Here is a 13,242-nt window from a genome sequence, read left to right as displayed (position 1 = left end):
TCAGACAAGAATATTTAAAAATATCTTCCCCTGTTCATGATCATATACCTTCTAACTCAGCTGGCATCCTTCGTCTCAAATCAACTTCATATTTTGTGCACTTTTAGAAACATAATTTATCTAATCAACTGCACATTGGCAGCAACCTAAACAAAGATAATTAACCTTGTCAACCCTGCTGACCCACCGCTGGGTCAGTCATAACAGACTTATGCTGTGCAGACAGACTTCTGCAGCCACACGATTCTATTTTAAATTCGAGTTGAGATCCCAAAGTTTCAAAAAGATACTAAATACATCTGCAACAATTAGCCGATGGACAAAAATGAATGAATTGGAAACTATTTTGATAACTGATTAATTGTTTAAGTCTTTTTTGTTGCAAAATTCTCTCAAATTTAAGAATTTTCTACTTTTCCTCGTCTTACATTATAGTAAATTGAATGTCTTTGAGATTTGGACTGTTGGTCGGACAAAATAACAAATTTGATGACATGACCTTGGCCTCTAAGACATTGTGATGGGCATTTTTCACTGTTTTTTGATGTATTATAGACTTAAACGATGAATTGAATCAAAACAAATAATTAGTTTCAGCCCTAAATACATCAGGCTGCAATTTGGGGAGATTAGTATAAAAATGCTGCACAAAACATCTAGAATATTTCCATTTGATGAAACGGTGCAGCTGTAAAAACACATGGCCTTGGCTTTCAAGATTTCACTTAAACTGATGGAACAAGCTGATCCCCAAAATACCCAAAATATGTAACTTCTCATTAGTAATAAACAGAATCATCGTTATAATTCAAATATATATGCAACAGTTTTACGTGTAATAACGAAACAGAAAGAGTAAGACCAACTGACTGATTGACTGAAAGGAGATCAATAAAGAGCCATTAGCAACAGGAGCAGACCTGCTTTGCAAAGCTGCAGCACACCAGCAGTTCCCCTCTCACCACAGTAAACAAGGTCAACGATGACTGATGTCCTTTGCCCACCTATACGCTGCTGCACTATATTTGCACAGCATCAAGGACCTCCTCAGCAAACATGAGGGGTAGGCCAAATTAAAACGCTCCACTGAGCTCATTTGTGTGTGTGTGTATGTGTGTGTGTGTGTGTGAAAACATTTCATGCACCTGCGCACAGATTATGACTTGTTGTGTGCAACTCTGACCATTTAGGTGGGATGTAAACATGCTTGAGTGCCTATATTTGTGAACACCTGTGCTTGGCTCTGTGTGTGTGTGTGTGTGTGTGTGTGTGTGTGTGTGTGTGTGTGTGTGTGTGTGTGTGTGTGTGTTTGTGTGTGTTTGCAAGTCTGAGTGATTAAAGTGTGTCAACACACACACTCTCCAGGTTAATGATTGCGGATGTGTGAGGTGCGAGGCGGCGGTGCAGCTGTCGTCTCGAGGCCCAGAGTGGAGGAATGCAGCAGAGGTGACGGTGTCGTGTGTCGTGGTTGGAGGTTTGAGGTGTTAAGGTGTGAGAAATGTTTTAATGGTGTTAACAGACTTATGCAGGTCACTCTGTAACGTGCACTTTACTGTCACTGGTCTGTATCCACCGCACTGACGTTGTTAAAGACTGTCTGTGGTCCAAATAGCAAACCAACTTAGAGCTGAAACCATTAGTTGATGAGTAGATCGACAGAAAAAATTTTCCAACTATTCTGATAATTGATTGTTTCAGTCATTTTTTAAGAAGAACTACTAAAACATTGCTGGTTGCAGCTTCTCAGATGTGAGGATTTTATGTGTCATATGTGACAGTGAACATAATAGTTTTGGGTTTTGACGTCTTGATCTGGCAAAACAAAACAATTGAGAATCTCTTTGGGTTGTGGGGAATTGTATCAGGTATTTTTTCACAATTAACTGAAATGATTAATTGATGAATCAAGAAAATAATCAGTGGATTAAACATTAATGTATTTTGAATGTTAGTTTCAGCCCTATACTAAATACTAATCACATTTTAGGTATGTAGCACTTCCAGTCTGGAAAAAAAGAAGTATATTCATGCTAACATGATGCTACAACCCTTTCCTCCAGTGCAATGCACTACAGAAATGACGAAATTCCTTACACCTGGCTGGAAGATATTAAGATACTACATATTCTATTAAGAAAATGCTATAAAAATTATGTATATGGCATACTGTTAAAGATAATTACAAAGTTTTTCTATGTATATACTTGTGAAGAGCAGGTCTGGAGGAGGAGCCTGGCTTGATCATATATACAGTATTGAGTTCAGGTATGAGCTTTTTCCATTTACCTGCAGCAGGTAAGTGTTTGTCTGAGTGAAACTGTGATTTCCTTTGTTCCGAGTACATTTATGTTCACAGTATCTTAATGCTGGGAATATTTATGTTGAGTCAGAGTGATTGGTTGTTGTGTATTGTTATACTTATCTGGCAGCCATATATATATAATGCTCTAAATGTATTAAGTTTAATGTATAGTGATAACATATCTACTTCACGTTAAGATAAAAAAAAACATCATTGGTCGTTGTCAGCCTCCACTGCATAGATCAGCTACTACCTTTCTATATCAGTCTATAACCTGCCAAACCACCTGCAATAAAGATGTACAATAAACTACAACTGGATTAGATTCTTCCGGTGTTTTATTGCGTCTGACCGCACATCCATAGTGTTGATTATATTACCCGGAAATCAGCACACCCTTTTTACAGTCCTTAATAGCAAGAATTTCATAATACTATTAGTATATAGCAGTGGATCCTTTGGCTTGTGACCCCTTTCATTTATCTACTTCATTATTTTTTTGGCCAATTTATGCCTTTATTGGACAGAAACAGTGGAAAATTCACTTTAATTCACAAGAAAATCAAACACTAAGATTGGAGGGAAAGTAGGAGAAACCAAGTAAGCATTAATCAACAAGCATTTAGAAATAATTGCCTTGTGAATCCTCAGACTTATCTTGTAACATCTTGATGGTTTCCTGGACCCTAGATGTGAAAACACGAGTGCACAGTCAGCGTAGAAACGGGACACACTGTACGAAGACGGATGGAAATGAAAGATGTAAAGTTCCTAAAATCCCATAAATTCTCAGCATTGCAGTATTGTCTGCGCTATGTGCCTACTACGTGGTGGAGGCATCTGCTAGTGATCACAGAAATGCTTTCCTCTGCAGCATCATGCAGCTGTTTTGTATTTAACCAGGAACTGATCCTGGACCTGCTGACTGGATGGGCCTCTGTGGTCTGAGGTCTGCAACCTTTCTGAGGTGGTTGTCCTGTGATCAGCTGGATCAGCAGGGCATCTACGGAGGACTTAAAGGCAGTTTGTGGATCAGCCGAAGCCTCTGACTTGAAGTCTGGGTCTTGACTGTTACAAATGATCCTGGGGAGGTTAATAGTAAGCCTCTAAGGGCCTGGACCTCAGAGTTAAGACAGTTTCCAGATCAGGCATGAAAAGGTCAAGGATCAGCAAAAAAAAAGTAAAATGTCTTGTCTTGACACAACACTCAGCGGGATAAAACTGCAGCGTATCAGAGTACAAACACACTGGTGAGGGGCTTTAACATCAACCTGCTGGGTTCAAGGTTTTCATAAAAGCGCTCTCGTGTTTCCCATCATCGATATACTCAGGCGTCACGTGGCACAATGCAGCATTCAGGGTCCCCGCTCATCCTGCCCTCTGCCCCACCCTGCCGTCCAAGCTTATTGATCTCTCTCCAGAAGCCCTGCGCTGCTACATTAGAGCAGGCCTGCTAACCACATTAAACCAGTCCCGCCGGACATCATCATAACCGCCTCATCAAACGGACGCTTCCATCCCTTCCTCTCCACGCTCAGGTGCTGAATCTACACACAACAGGCTGATTTACTTTGCGTCTCATTTTGACGAATTACACGTTTAATCGGATTCCATTGTGATTTTGCATCTCGCTGACGGTCTTTATCGTTTTATCTAAACGGATTAGAGTTCAATCACACCCCTGCAATGACTCAGGAAGGAAGAATCTCTATCTATGTTTACGAATGTATCATCAAGAGGAGTTGATTTGGTTTACTGTACAATAAAACAGCTGACAAGTAAAATGACTTGTCAGGCTAAAGGCTCAGCTAAATAAGAACTGGGTGTTGGCTGAGACGTGCAGGGTCAAAGGTCAGTTATGAAATTGATCAGGGACTGAGATTAGACAAGTTGAGGTCAGGATAGAGGCTTGTCTGTAAGAAGAGTAATACGCCAACGGTTATGAGACAGTCAAACCTGAAGATATCACACACTTTGAATGGAGTTTTACGAGTGGCTCTCGATTAAAGTGGCGGTTACGCGGGCAAAGCAGGTTGTTACACATTTACTACAAAGTGTCTGACGATACGTAACGAGCGTAAAAGTGAAAAAAAGATAAAAGTGAATTCAACATGTTTTGAAGGAACAGTCCTGTTACGGCGACATACAACCTAGAGAGAGGTTCAATCAAAGCGTGACCACAGAAGAGGAAACGTTGTTCTTTGCTGGAGGGAATAAACGGAGCCACAACAGATAAAAAGAGGCTTTGAGAAAATGAAAGCAAATGGGGAAGGGGTGGGGGAAATTTGAGGATTAAAAAAACCTGGCAAATTCATAATTATATGGTTACACAGAACGGTAAAGTGACAACAGAGAGTGATGAGGTCGGAGCAACGTTGCAACACGCAGGAGACAAATATAACCTCCTGTCAGACACACAAACGCTACAGCAGATACATACAGCGAAGGAAAGCAAATATCAGCTATTTCAGCAACATTACACACAGGTCAAAGGAGACTCTGAGGTTAAATGAAAGCAGACACACACACACCCACACACACACACACATACAGCACCAGGCAAGAAGACCAACCCACATGTTTCCTGCAAGCAGACCACCGCCCAGAGTGACATCTTACCTCATGACTTCACTATGACACATTAGTGCTTCACTACACATTCCTGGAGTCACACCAGGACCAGGAGGAAACAAAAATATACCTGTTTCTTTGACAAGGTGAAGCAAACACTATTCCCTCTGTAATAAAACAATCAAAAGCATTTAACAAGCTTTACAACAATCGTTGCTGTTCAGTTGAGGGAAAACTGCTATTTATCCAACTCTTATCCAGCTATTTAGGATGAAATTCATCTTTAGGAGTGGTATAAAGGAGAAGCGTAAATGAATATATATGACTGATGACTGTGTGAAGTCTTGTGATGTTCACTGACTGGAGGTCATACTTTCCCCATCTCTTCATTCGCTGTTGCATCACCGCTCAAGACAACCCCACCTTCATTTACAGTCAAATCACTGTTTGATGACTTGTTTGTAAGACTTTCACAGTTTAAGCAGCTGACTGACTGTTTAAGTGCTGGAACTGTCAGAAAGATGTGAGTCCAATGGGTCTCATCGGCTAATTTGTTCACTAATTGTGTGCGATTCATTGTAAAAAAAAAACCCCAACACTAATAAAGAAATGATTCTCAGAAACTAACTGTCCACACACACACCATCCCTGTTTGGGTCGCCACGTTTGGATTGACAGCCTGTCCGCCTCCTGATGCAGCCACAGGCGGACAAAAGATTGAAGCAACCCGGGCGTAAAATGTGACTCTGGATCACTTTTGTGAAGCTGCGGTTAAATTCATTCGGTTGCGCACCATTTGCCGTCCACAATAGTGAACAAAAGCTGCAGAAAAACACTGATCAAACACTTGGTTTCTGTACAGTATGTCGGTGAGTGTGTGTGTGTACACAGTGGCTATGTAAACTAGTGTTAATCCTCTTAGGAAATCACGCTCTCTGACCAGCCCCACAGCCGCACTCCCAGACCGCCCAAAACACAATAATGTCCAGGTATCATGATAAATAAGCAGCAAGTTAAGGCTGTCAGCTCCGTGCTGTGTACTTACGTGGTTCTCAGAGTAGGGTGGTATTCCAACAAGGCAAAAAGCAACTCCATTCATTGGACAGCAGAGACAGTTTGGCTGCAACAAGGAGAGGCAGATTTGTTGCTGCAGAAGCGGCAACAGAGGCAGACGCGCAGGTCTGAGAGTAACAATGCTCCGGTCAAACACAAACTTATATGTTCAACACTTATCCAGCTTCCTTCCCCCTATAAAAAAAAAAAAAAAAAAAAAAAAGGACTCCACTCTGTTCCCGTTGTTTCGGGCCGTTCAGTGCGCTTCCCCCCCTCCTCCTCCTCTTCTTCTTCTTCCGCCAGACCGCATCAGTTGTACATAACTAAAGCTCTCTGTGCTCGGCCTGCCTGGAAACTTGACTGCAGCAGCGTCAAAACACAGGAAGTCTGGACACCAAGCCTTCACAGTTAAGCCCGTAAAGGGCGACCGTTAACAGAAGTATCGCAGTTTTATCTGATTAATCATGACTGAATATGAGTAAACTTCCAGAAAAATCCGGTAACAATTCTTGAAACTGCGGATGAAGTTAATAACAAGCTTATTTCTCCATATTGTGTTCAATGCCTGAAGTAAACTTTCTAAACTTTACAAATAATGGGCTCATGTTACACAGAGCTAATTATACATTTCATTAGTGGGGTGGTTCTCAAACTTTTTCACATCACAGATCCCTAAACTGTCACAAATTAGACCGCGGACCCCCATTTGATAAGAATTTGTCCCAGGGTCCCCCATTTGATTTTAACTTTTAGATGTTTTATTAAAGAAAGTCTATGAAACCCATTATCAAAATAGTCATACATTCATTCTGTCACTGTGTTACTTATGGATGGAATTATAGTGAGAATAAATTAGTCCTCTTTTTGCTGGGGTCCATCCGGAGCCCCCTAAAAGACCTCTGGGTGTCCCCGGACCCCACTTTGAAAACCACTACATTAGTGGAAGTGAGCTAAATATCAAGACCTTTTGATGGGGAAAAGTATCACTTAAAATGTGCTCTGTATCCTCTCATTTGCATTTATTTTATTTGTAGTACACAGTCCGGGCTTTTATGCTACACACCTACACCGGAAGTGATGTATTTGCATTGGGTTTAACTTGACACTGGCGGACTGAAGGGAGTCAAATTAGAGGAGGGTGCGTTGGGTAAATGTGTGCGCTCCGCCCTGCGAGCCCACAGCGTGCGGGCTCCCTCTGGCTGTGTCGAAACGTTTGTGTGATGGATGGGAGGGGAGGGCTGGTGCCACCAGGACAGTCAGTAAAAGTAAGGTTTGGGAAAAAAAAAAAAAAGTACTGGAACTGGATTTTGGTACATTGTGGAAATAAATGTGCAGTTGTCAACAAGTATAGGACAAATTAAGCAAGTTTAACCGGCAAATCTTCCATCTGATGAGCTGGCAGCAAACAAAAGAGACTTTTTCTCAAGTAAAAGTGCCACAAACCACAGTGTGAAAACACTCTGTTACAGGCAAAAGTTCTAAAAAGTAGTACAATTAGTTTAAAAAAAAGATTGATTTAATTTACATTTGATACGTCTTCAGCATTAAGTACAGAAGTATTATCACTAATATTAACTAAAAGTGTTAAAATTACTCATTATGCATTGTGCAGTGTCTACTCAGCTCTGTAACCACTGAATCTAAATCTCATCTGATGGTCTTCTCATATAATCTCACTTTTAATTTGACAAGTTTACATTATTAATTTCTAGTTGTGGGTGTATGTGATGTGCTATTGTGTGTAGCTTTGTATTTTGTATTATGTGTCCTGTGTGTGTTTTTTGCTTTGTACTGTTTGTTATTGTGCTGTTATGTGTTTTATTTGTAAGGGACTGCAGATGAAAAGTAGCTTTGAAGCTAAATCTGGTGCAGTACATCAAATGTTAACATTTATGTTTAAAACTGTACATTTTCCCATTAAATACAATACAATATTATTATCTATCACATCATCGGATTGTAATTACTGAAGCGTTAACATATAAGCAACAATTTAATGTTGCTATTTCCGGTTGAGGTGGAGTTACTTTAAACGATTTTATATACTTAAGGATGATTCAATTTACTGTATAATAATGCATTATAATATGTGGTATATGATCATTACAGGTTTTTGAAAGAAACTAGTACCTAAAGCTGTCAAATAAATGAAAGTGTAACATTAGCCTCTGAAATGTAGTGGAGTAGAAGTAGACTGCAGCAAAGAATGGAAATACTCAAGTACAGTACCTCAAAATTGTACATAAGTACAGTAATTGAGTAAATGTGCTTAGTTACATTCCACTATTGCCACAATTACACAACACTGTGTGTGATCGAGGTGGGTCATGTTGTAAAATAGGATGTCGAAAGAGCAACAGGAATCGCGCGCTCATGATCTTCATGTACTGTAAGAGCAGTAAACCACAGGCTTATACAATATGATGGCATGGAAAGTCTCATAAACCAATCATCATTACCTCCAACAAAAGGCACAAACGAGTGTGTGACTCAGGATAAACTGACAAAAACACAGCAGAAACAAAGACTAACAGCATCATTCATTGAGAATTCCTTCCACACCCAGACAGAATAGACTATAATTCATAAATTCTCGGAAAATGTGTTGACAAAACTGTATTTTTAGCCACGTTGGCTGCAGCTGAATGCTCATGTGAATCGATAGAGATACAGTCAGGGGAAGCTTACTCATCAATAGAACAGGAACTTCAAACGGCTGCCAAGAAGTTACACTACATCATATATATGCTACACTTCCAAAATAGCATGTGTAAACATCACCGTCTGTCATGGCTTAAAATAAAAGTGAGAAGAAATGAAAAAAAAAAAAAAAAAGAGGGGAAATGAGATAAAAAAATTAGGAGAAATGTAGCGACGTGGTGCTGGCTTTAGCCGCTGTGATGGCTCAAAGCTGGAGGCCCATGTGGCTACTATTACTCTGAGGGGTGCAAGTATCAGAACAGGCCACTTCAAAAGCCTGCCTGCCTATGGGGGAAACAGACTGGAGTCATAGGGAAAAAGCAGCTTACGGGAGCCTTCCCACGCCAAGAGCTGCAGCTGCCAACTCAGCCTCCATCTCAACATGTCTCCGCTGTCTGCTCGTTCTCTCTTCACGGCCTCCTAACCTCTGCCTCCGCTCCGCTCTGAGACACACAATCCCCTTCCAAAAGCTTACAGAGGACACTTCGACGAAAAAGTCCTAGTCATGACCTTCGCTCATCTCCAATTCAACGCTATTTGAGACGGATAATTGCCATGTGTCCCAAATCCCCTCCAGGTTACTCATACAGTGCAGACAAAGTAGTTTCTGTGAATACCAGATCGTCTGGAAATCCACCGTGGCAGAGTGAGAGCCCAGAGGGACTTAGCAGCAGTATCCTAGTCTTAAGGTGGGAGAACAAGGCAGATGGCCCCCTGAGAAAAAGGGAGGATGACGAGAGAGAGAGAGAGCTTGATTTCTGGGGGTCAAGGAGCGTGAGGGCTGTCGCAGCTGGACACTTTCTATCCTCTCTGACTTTGGGATCAGCATCTATCTCTGCAGCCTCTCGGTCTCTTTTTTCTGCTCTCCATGTGTTTTCTATTCCAGGAGAAGGAGGGATAAATCAGTCTGTGCCCTGACACTTTTCTGTGGGAAGAAAGATTTGATGTTAGTGAACCCCTGCTGTGTTGGGGTTTGTCCACATCTCATCCCAGATTGCATGCAGATACACGCTCACGCTACACATCAATTTGCCTGTCAGGCGAGCAAAATGGGCCTTCTATTATTGATGGCTGCTGGTCGGCTGAGACTGAGATGTGCAGAGAGAGAGAGAGAGAGAGAGAGAGAGAGGGAGAGAGATTTGTGTGTTTGAGGTGTCATATCTGAGCAGGTGGGTAAGCGTTTTTTAAAAAAAAGCTGATTTTAAAATACAGGAAAGAACTGTAACTGTATCCATATCAAACCAAAAGAAGTGTCTTTTTCCATCATCCTCTATCTCGCGTACTGCACTTGATGGCTTACAGTGAGCGTCTGAACCCTCACCTCCTCCTCCTCCTCCTCCAACTCCTCCTCGTTGCTGTTTCTCTGGGTCAGCCTTAGTCACTGACACACAGCCTCAAGCGTTGGGTTTCTCCCCCGTGATTGACTGAGTGGCCCCGGATCTGATGGTGATATGAGGCGACACGCCCCGATCGCTTTCCCTCGAGGGCCGGCTGGGGATGAGCAGGGACCATCCAGAGAGACTGCGAGAGGCCTCTCCCGGTCATTACATAATCACACACACAGCCTGGCGCCTTGTAGGACAAACCCATAAACAACCATCATCCTATTTACTCACTCGACCGCATCCCCCCCCGCCCCCCCTCCACTCCCACTTCCCTCCACTGGCCTGGCTCGGCAAGTGGTCCTGCCTAGGTGGAACCTCGGCGCTAACAAGATTCCCGCTCTGCTGCTGAGGCTGTGGCGGCAATGTGAGTGGAGGCAGGGATAGAGGGAGGGAGGGAGGGAGGGAGGGAGTGGTGGGTGGGCATCCCCTGACAATCCTCATATCATTCTAGGCCACTTCACAGTGCATGTGCGCTGGTATGTTACTATTAATTGTAGCCACTCCATTTATCCTCATATACCGCTTCCGCTCCCCCCCCCCCCCCTTTTGTAGCCAACTTTACCCCCCTCGGAGGCTTCTGCCCCCTCATTCTTTCATATCTCCTCTGTTTCACTCCACTTCCCTCAAGTTATTGAGTCTGTCCTTTCAGTAAATGTCCATCACCCGCCCCCACCGCCCTCTACACAGACATACTTTCAGTTTGAGGAGTGTAGCTGCCAGATCTTTTCAACATGATTTACTTTAAGCCTGTCCAGAGTCTATAACACTCCACTTAGACACACTGTGTCTTTGTCAGTCAGGTCACACTAACCCTCCACTTGATACAGTTGCATTTAATGAGTGTTTGGATATTCTTTCTTACTGCTAAGAGCCAAAAATCCTGCCAAGCTGCAGCATCTCTTGCTCTCCTCAGTTTCAGCTGATCTAATATAAAGATTAACCTTCTTTCTGTCCTCGTCTCAAATGTAATAAGAAGCTGATTATCGTTGTCTGGGCCTGATAACATGAAATGTATCCGATGAGAGCTGAAAGCGATCAGTCAGAGTCAGGAGCTAGAGCAGTGAGGACTGTGAGCTTATAGGAATATCTGCAAGTATGTCTGCATATGCTCGGGCTTAAGAAGCAATGTTCAGCTGCTTATTGCTAAGCATGAACACATACATGACTGTAGGCATGTGATTAAGACACGGATGTCACTGATGAGTGAGGGAGAGTTTTGGATATTTATGTGCTTGTGACTCCGCTGTACGTCTTACACTCCGGTCGTCTCTGGCTGCCTGTTGACACAGAGGCTGCTGTGGCACTCCTTTGAAGGGGGTTGTGGGAAGGTTGGGCGGGGTGCGGGGGGCGATCGACCCCCGGCCTTCATGGATTCCAGCCAGAGCTGTAAATTCCCCCCTCTCTCTCTCTCTGCGTGACAGGAGGAGTCCTCTTTGTCTGGCCGGACAACTGGCACGAGAGGAGGAAACAGCTGACTGGTCAGTACAGACAAGCCAACAAGGGTTGTGACAAACTACACTGTGTGTGCACTGGCATACAGACACTTCAATGTGGAGATTTACAAATGAAATAGAAGGAACAGTGAAGTTTGCTTTAATTGTAATAACTGGATCGCAAATGTGCTTGAAGCTTTGACTTGATGGCAGTTTTTAAAAGGCTGTTTCCAACTAAGAGTCAGAAAGACGTTTCAATCAATCTGTTGCACAAAGCTGTCGATCTTAAATACTAATTTGCCAGGAAGTTTGGGTAAACTAAGACCTTTCTCAAACTAAAAATCATGGCTGACTGAGCAACCCTTCACTCCAGCAGAAAATGTTTACCTTCTGGAAACAGTTCCAAGGACATTTTACTGGGAAAACTCAGTGAAGAGTGTAGCAAAAACAAAAAAACTTCCAGTAACATAAAATCTCAGATCTTGCAGACTTTGAGAGGCTGTGGCTTCTTAATGTGGCAAGGCTCAGTGCTGCTGCTAACTCCTCAGTCAGACTCAGGATAGTTTCTTTGGTCAAACGAAAACTACTGATGATGATGTCCCCACTGCTGATTTCCAACAGGTTACTGCACTGTCTAAAAACCTCTCTCCCTTCTTATTACTCGCTTCGCAAGATGTTGGAAGAACACAAATAATGAGTGGCAACCTTTCCATTCATATCCATGATGATCCATGTATGAAAATAAATAAGCAGACTGTTGAGACTTGCTTGAGTTGTATAACACGTCATAGCAAACATAAAATGTGCATTAATCTGTGTTATATTAACACAGAGTGGTAAAACTTTGACAAAAAATATTGCAGACTTGATCTTCATATGATGCATTACACAGCTCATGCAACTTTCTATTTATAGGTTTTCATATCATACAGGTAAAGTATGGAAAAATATAAAGTCACTTATTGTCATGTGGTTTGCAAAATGCTCTCCTATGATGTGAAGAAACTGACATTATTTGAGGTAAAGTGAGGCTAAAACAAGCAAAGCAGATTTCTATGCTTCTGTACATTTTGACAGCAGGAAAATCACAGGTGTAGCTTGCAGGCACATTTTAATCATTAATGTTATGAGTCACACCTGTGCTTTTGCTCTTATGACAAGTCAAAAATGCCTGCTGTGAGAAAAGTCTGTTAGCAGGTTGGCAAAAGAAATAAAAGACGATTTCACTGCAGATTTTCCAGGTTGTTTTTCTGTAACTGTGATCAAAAAGCAACCTCCATCATAAACCCATATCTCTACATTTCGTCTTGTCTGTCATTTCTGTTCCACTGCTGACCTGCTGACCTCTCCCTGCCTCACCCCACACTACATTTCACTGTAATCCCCCTCTCGCTCTTGCAGCTGCCTCACTCCTTCTTCTGCAGGATGCGGTAACTCAGACAAAATGAGACTTCGAGTCTGTGGACATTGACTGGCTGCTGTACGGCCGCAGAGACGGAGATAGGTTCGAGTCAGAGCTTTGGCCCCTGCAGGGGACGTTCAGCTGGGTAGGATGCTGGAGGGAGTGAATCACTGAGGCTAAGAACGCAAACACACACGTATACATGAACCTCACCAGCTTGTGCTTATGACTGGACATGTTGTCACATCCTGAAGCTTACTGAGCATGACTTGAGAACTTTCTCAACTTTCATTTTAACCCTATTTTCACTGGTTTTACCATCATCATTTTACTTAAATTTTTACTCTATCAGGGCAGTTAATTCCTACCTGGCCGTACAAGCCGATACGCTCTCAT

General features: G+C 42.4%; 1 protein-coding gene across 5 annotated transcripts in view; it reads right to left on the bottom strand.

Moving 5' to 3' along the window:
- The window catches only part of arhgap23a (Rho GTPase activating protein 23a), a 69,295-nt gene that overhangs the window by 48,252 nt on the left and 7,801 nt on the right, over positions 1-13,242 (bottom strand). For 4 of the 5 annotated variants that reach the window (XM_042392901.1, XM_042392903.1, XM_042392905.1 and 1 more), the window contains exon 1: positions 5,919-6,102. The exons of the other annotated variant lie outside the window; for it this stretch is intronic. In XM_042392901.1, the coding sequence (XP_042248835.1) occupies positions 5,919-5,972 (54 nt within the window). In that variant the 5' untranslated portion in view covers positions 5,973-6,102. Of the gene's footprint in view, positions 1-5,918; positions 6,103-13,242 lie in introns of those variants that run through there. 5 annotated transcript variants of the gene reach the window in all.

This window comes from Thunnus maccoyii, chromosome 18, assembly GCF_910596095.1.
Source record: "Thunnus maccoyii chromosome 18, fThuMac1.1, whole genome shotgun sequence".
NCBI classification, from domain to species: Eukaryota; Metazoa; Chordata; class Actinopteri; order Scombriformes; family Scombridae; genus Thunnus; species Thunnus maccoyii.
The sequence above is the reverse complement of the archived record's forward strand: the minus strand, read 5'-3'. Positions and strand labels throughout refer to the sequence as shown.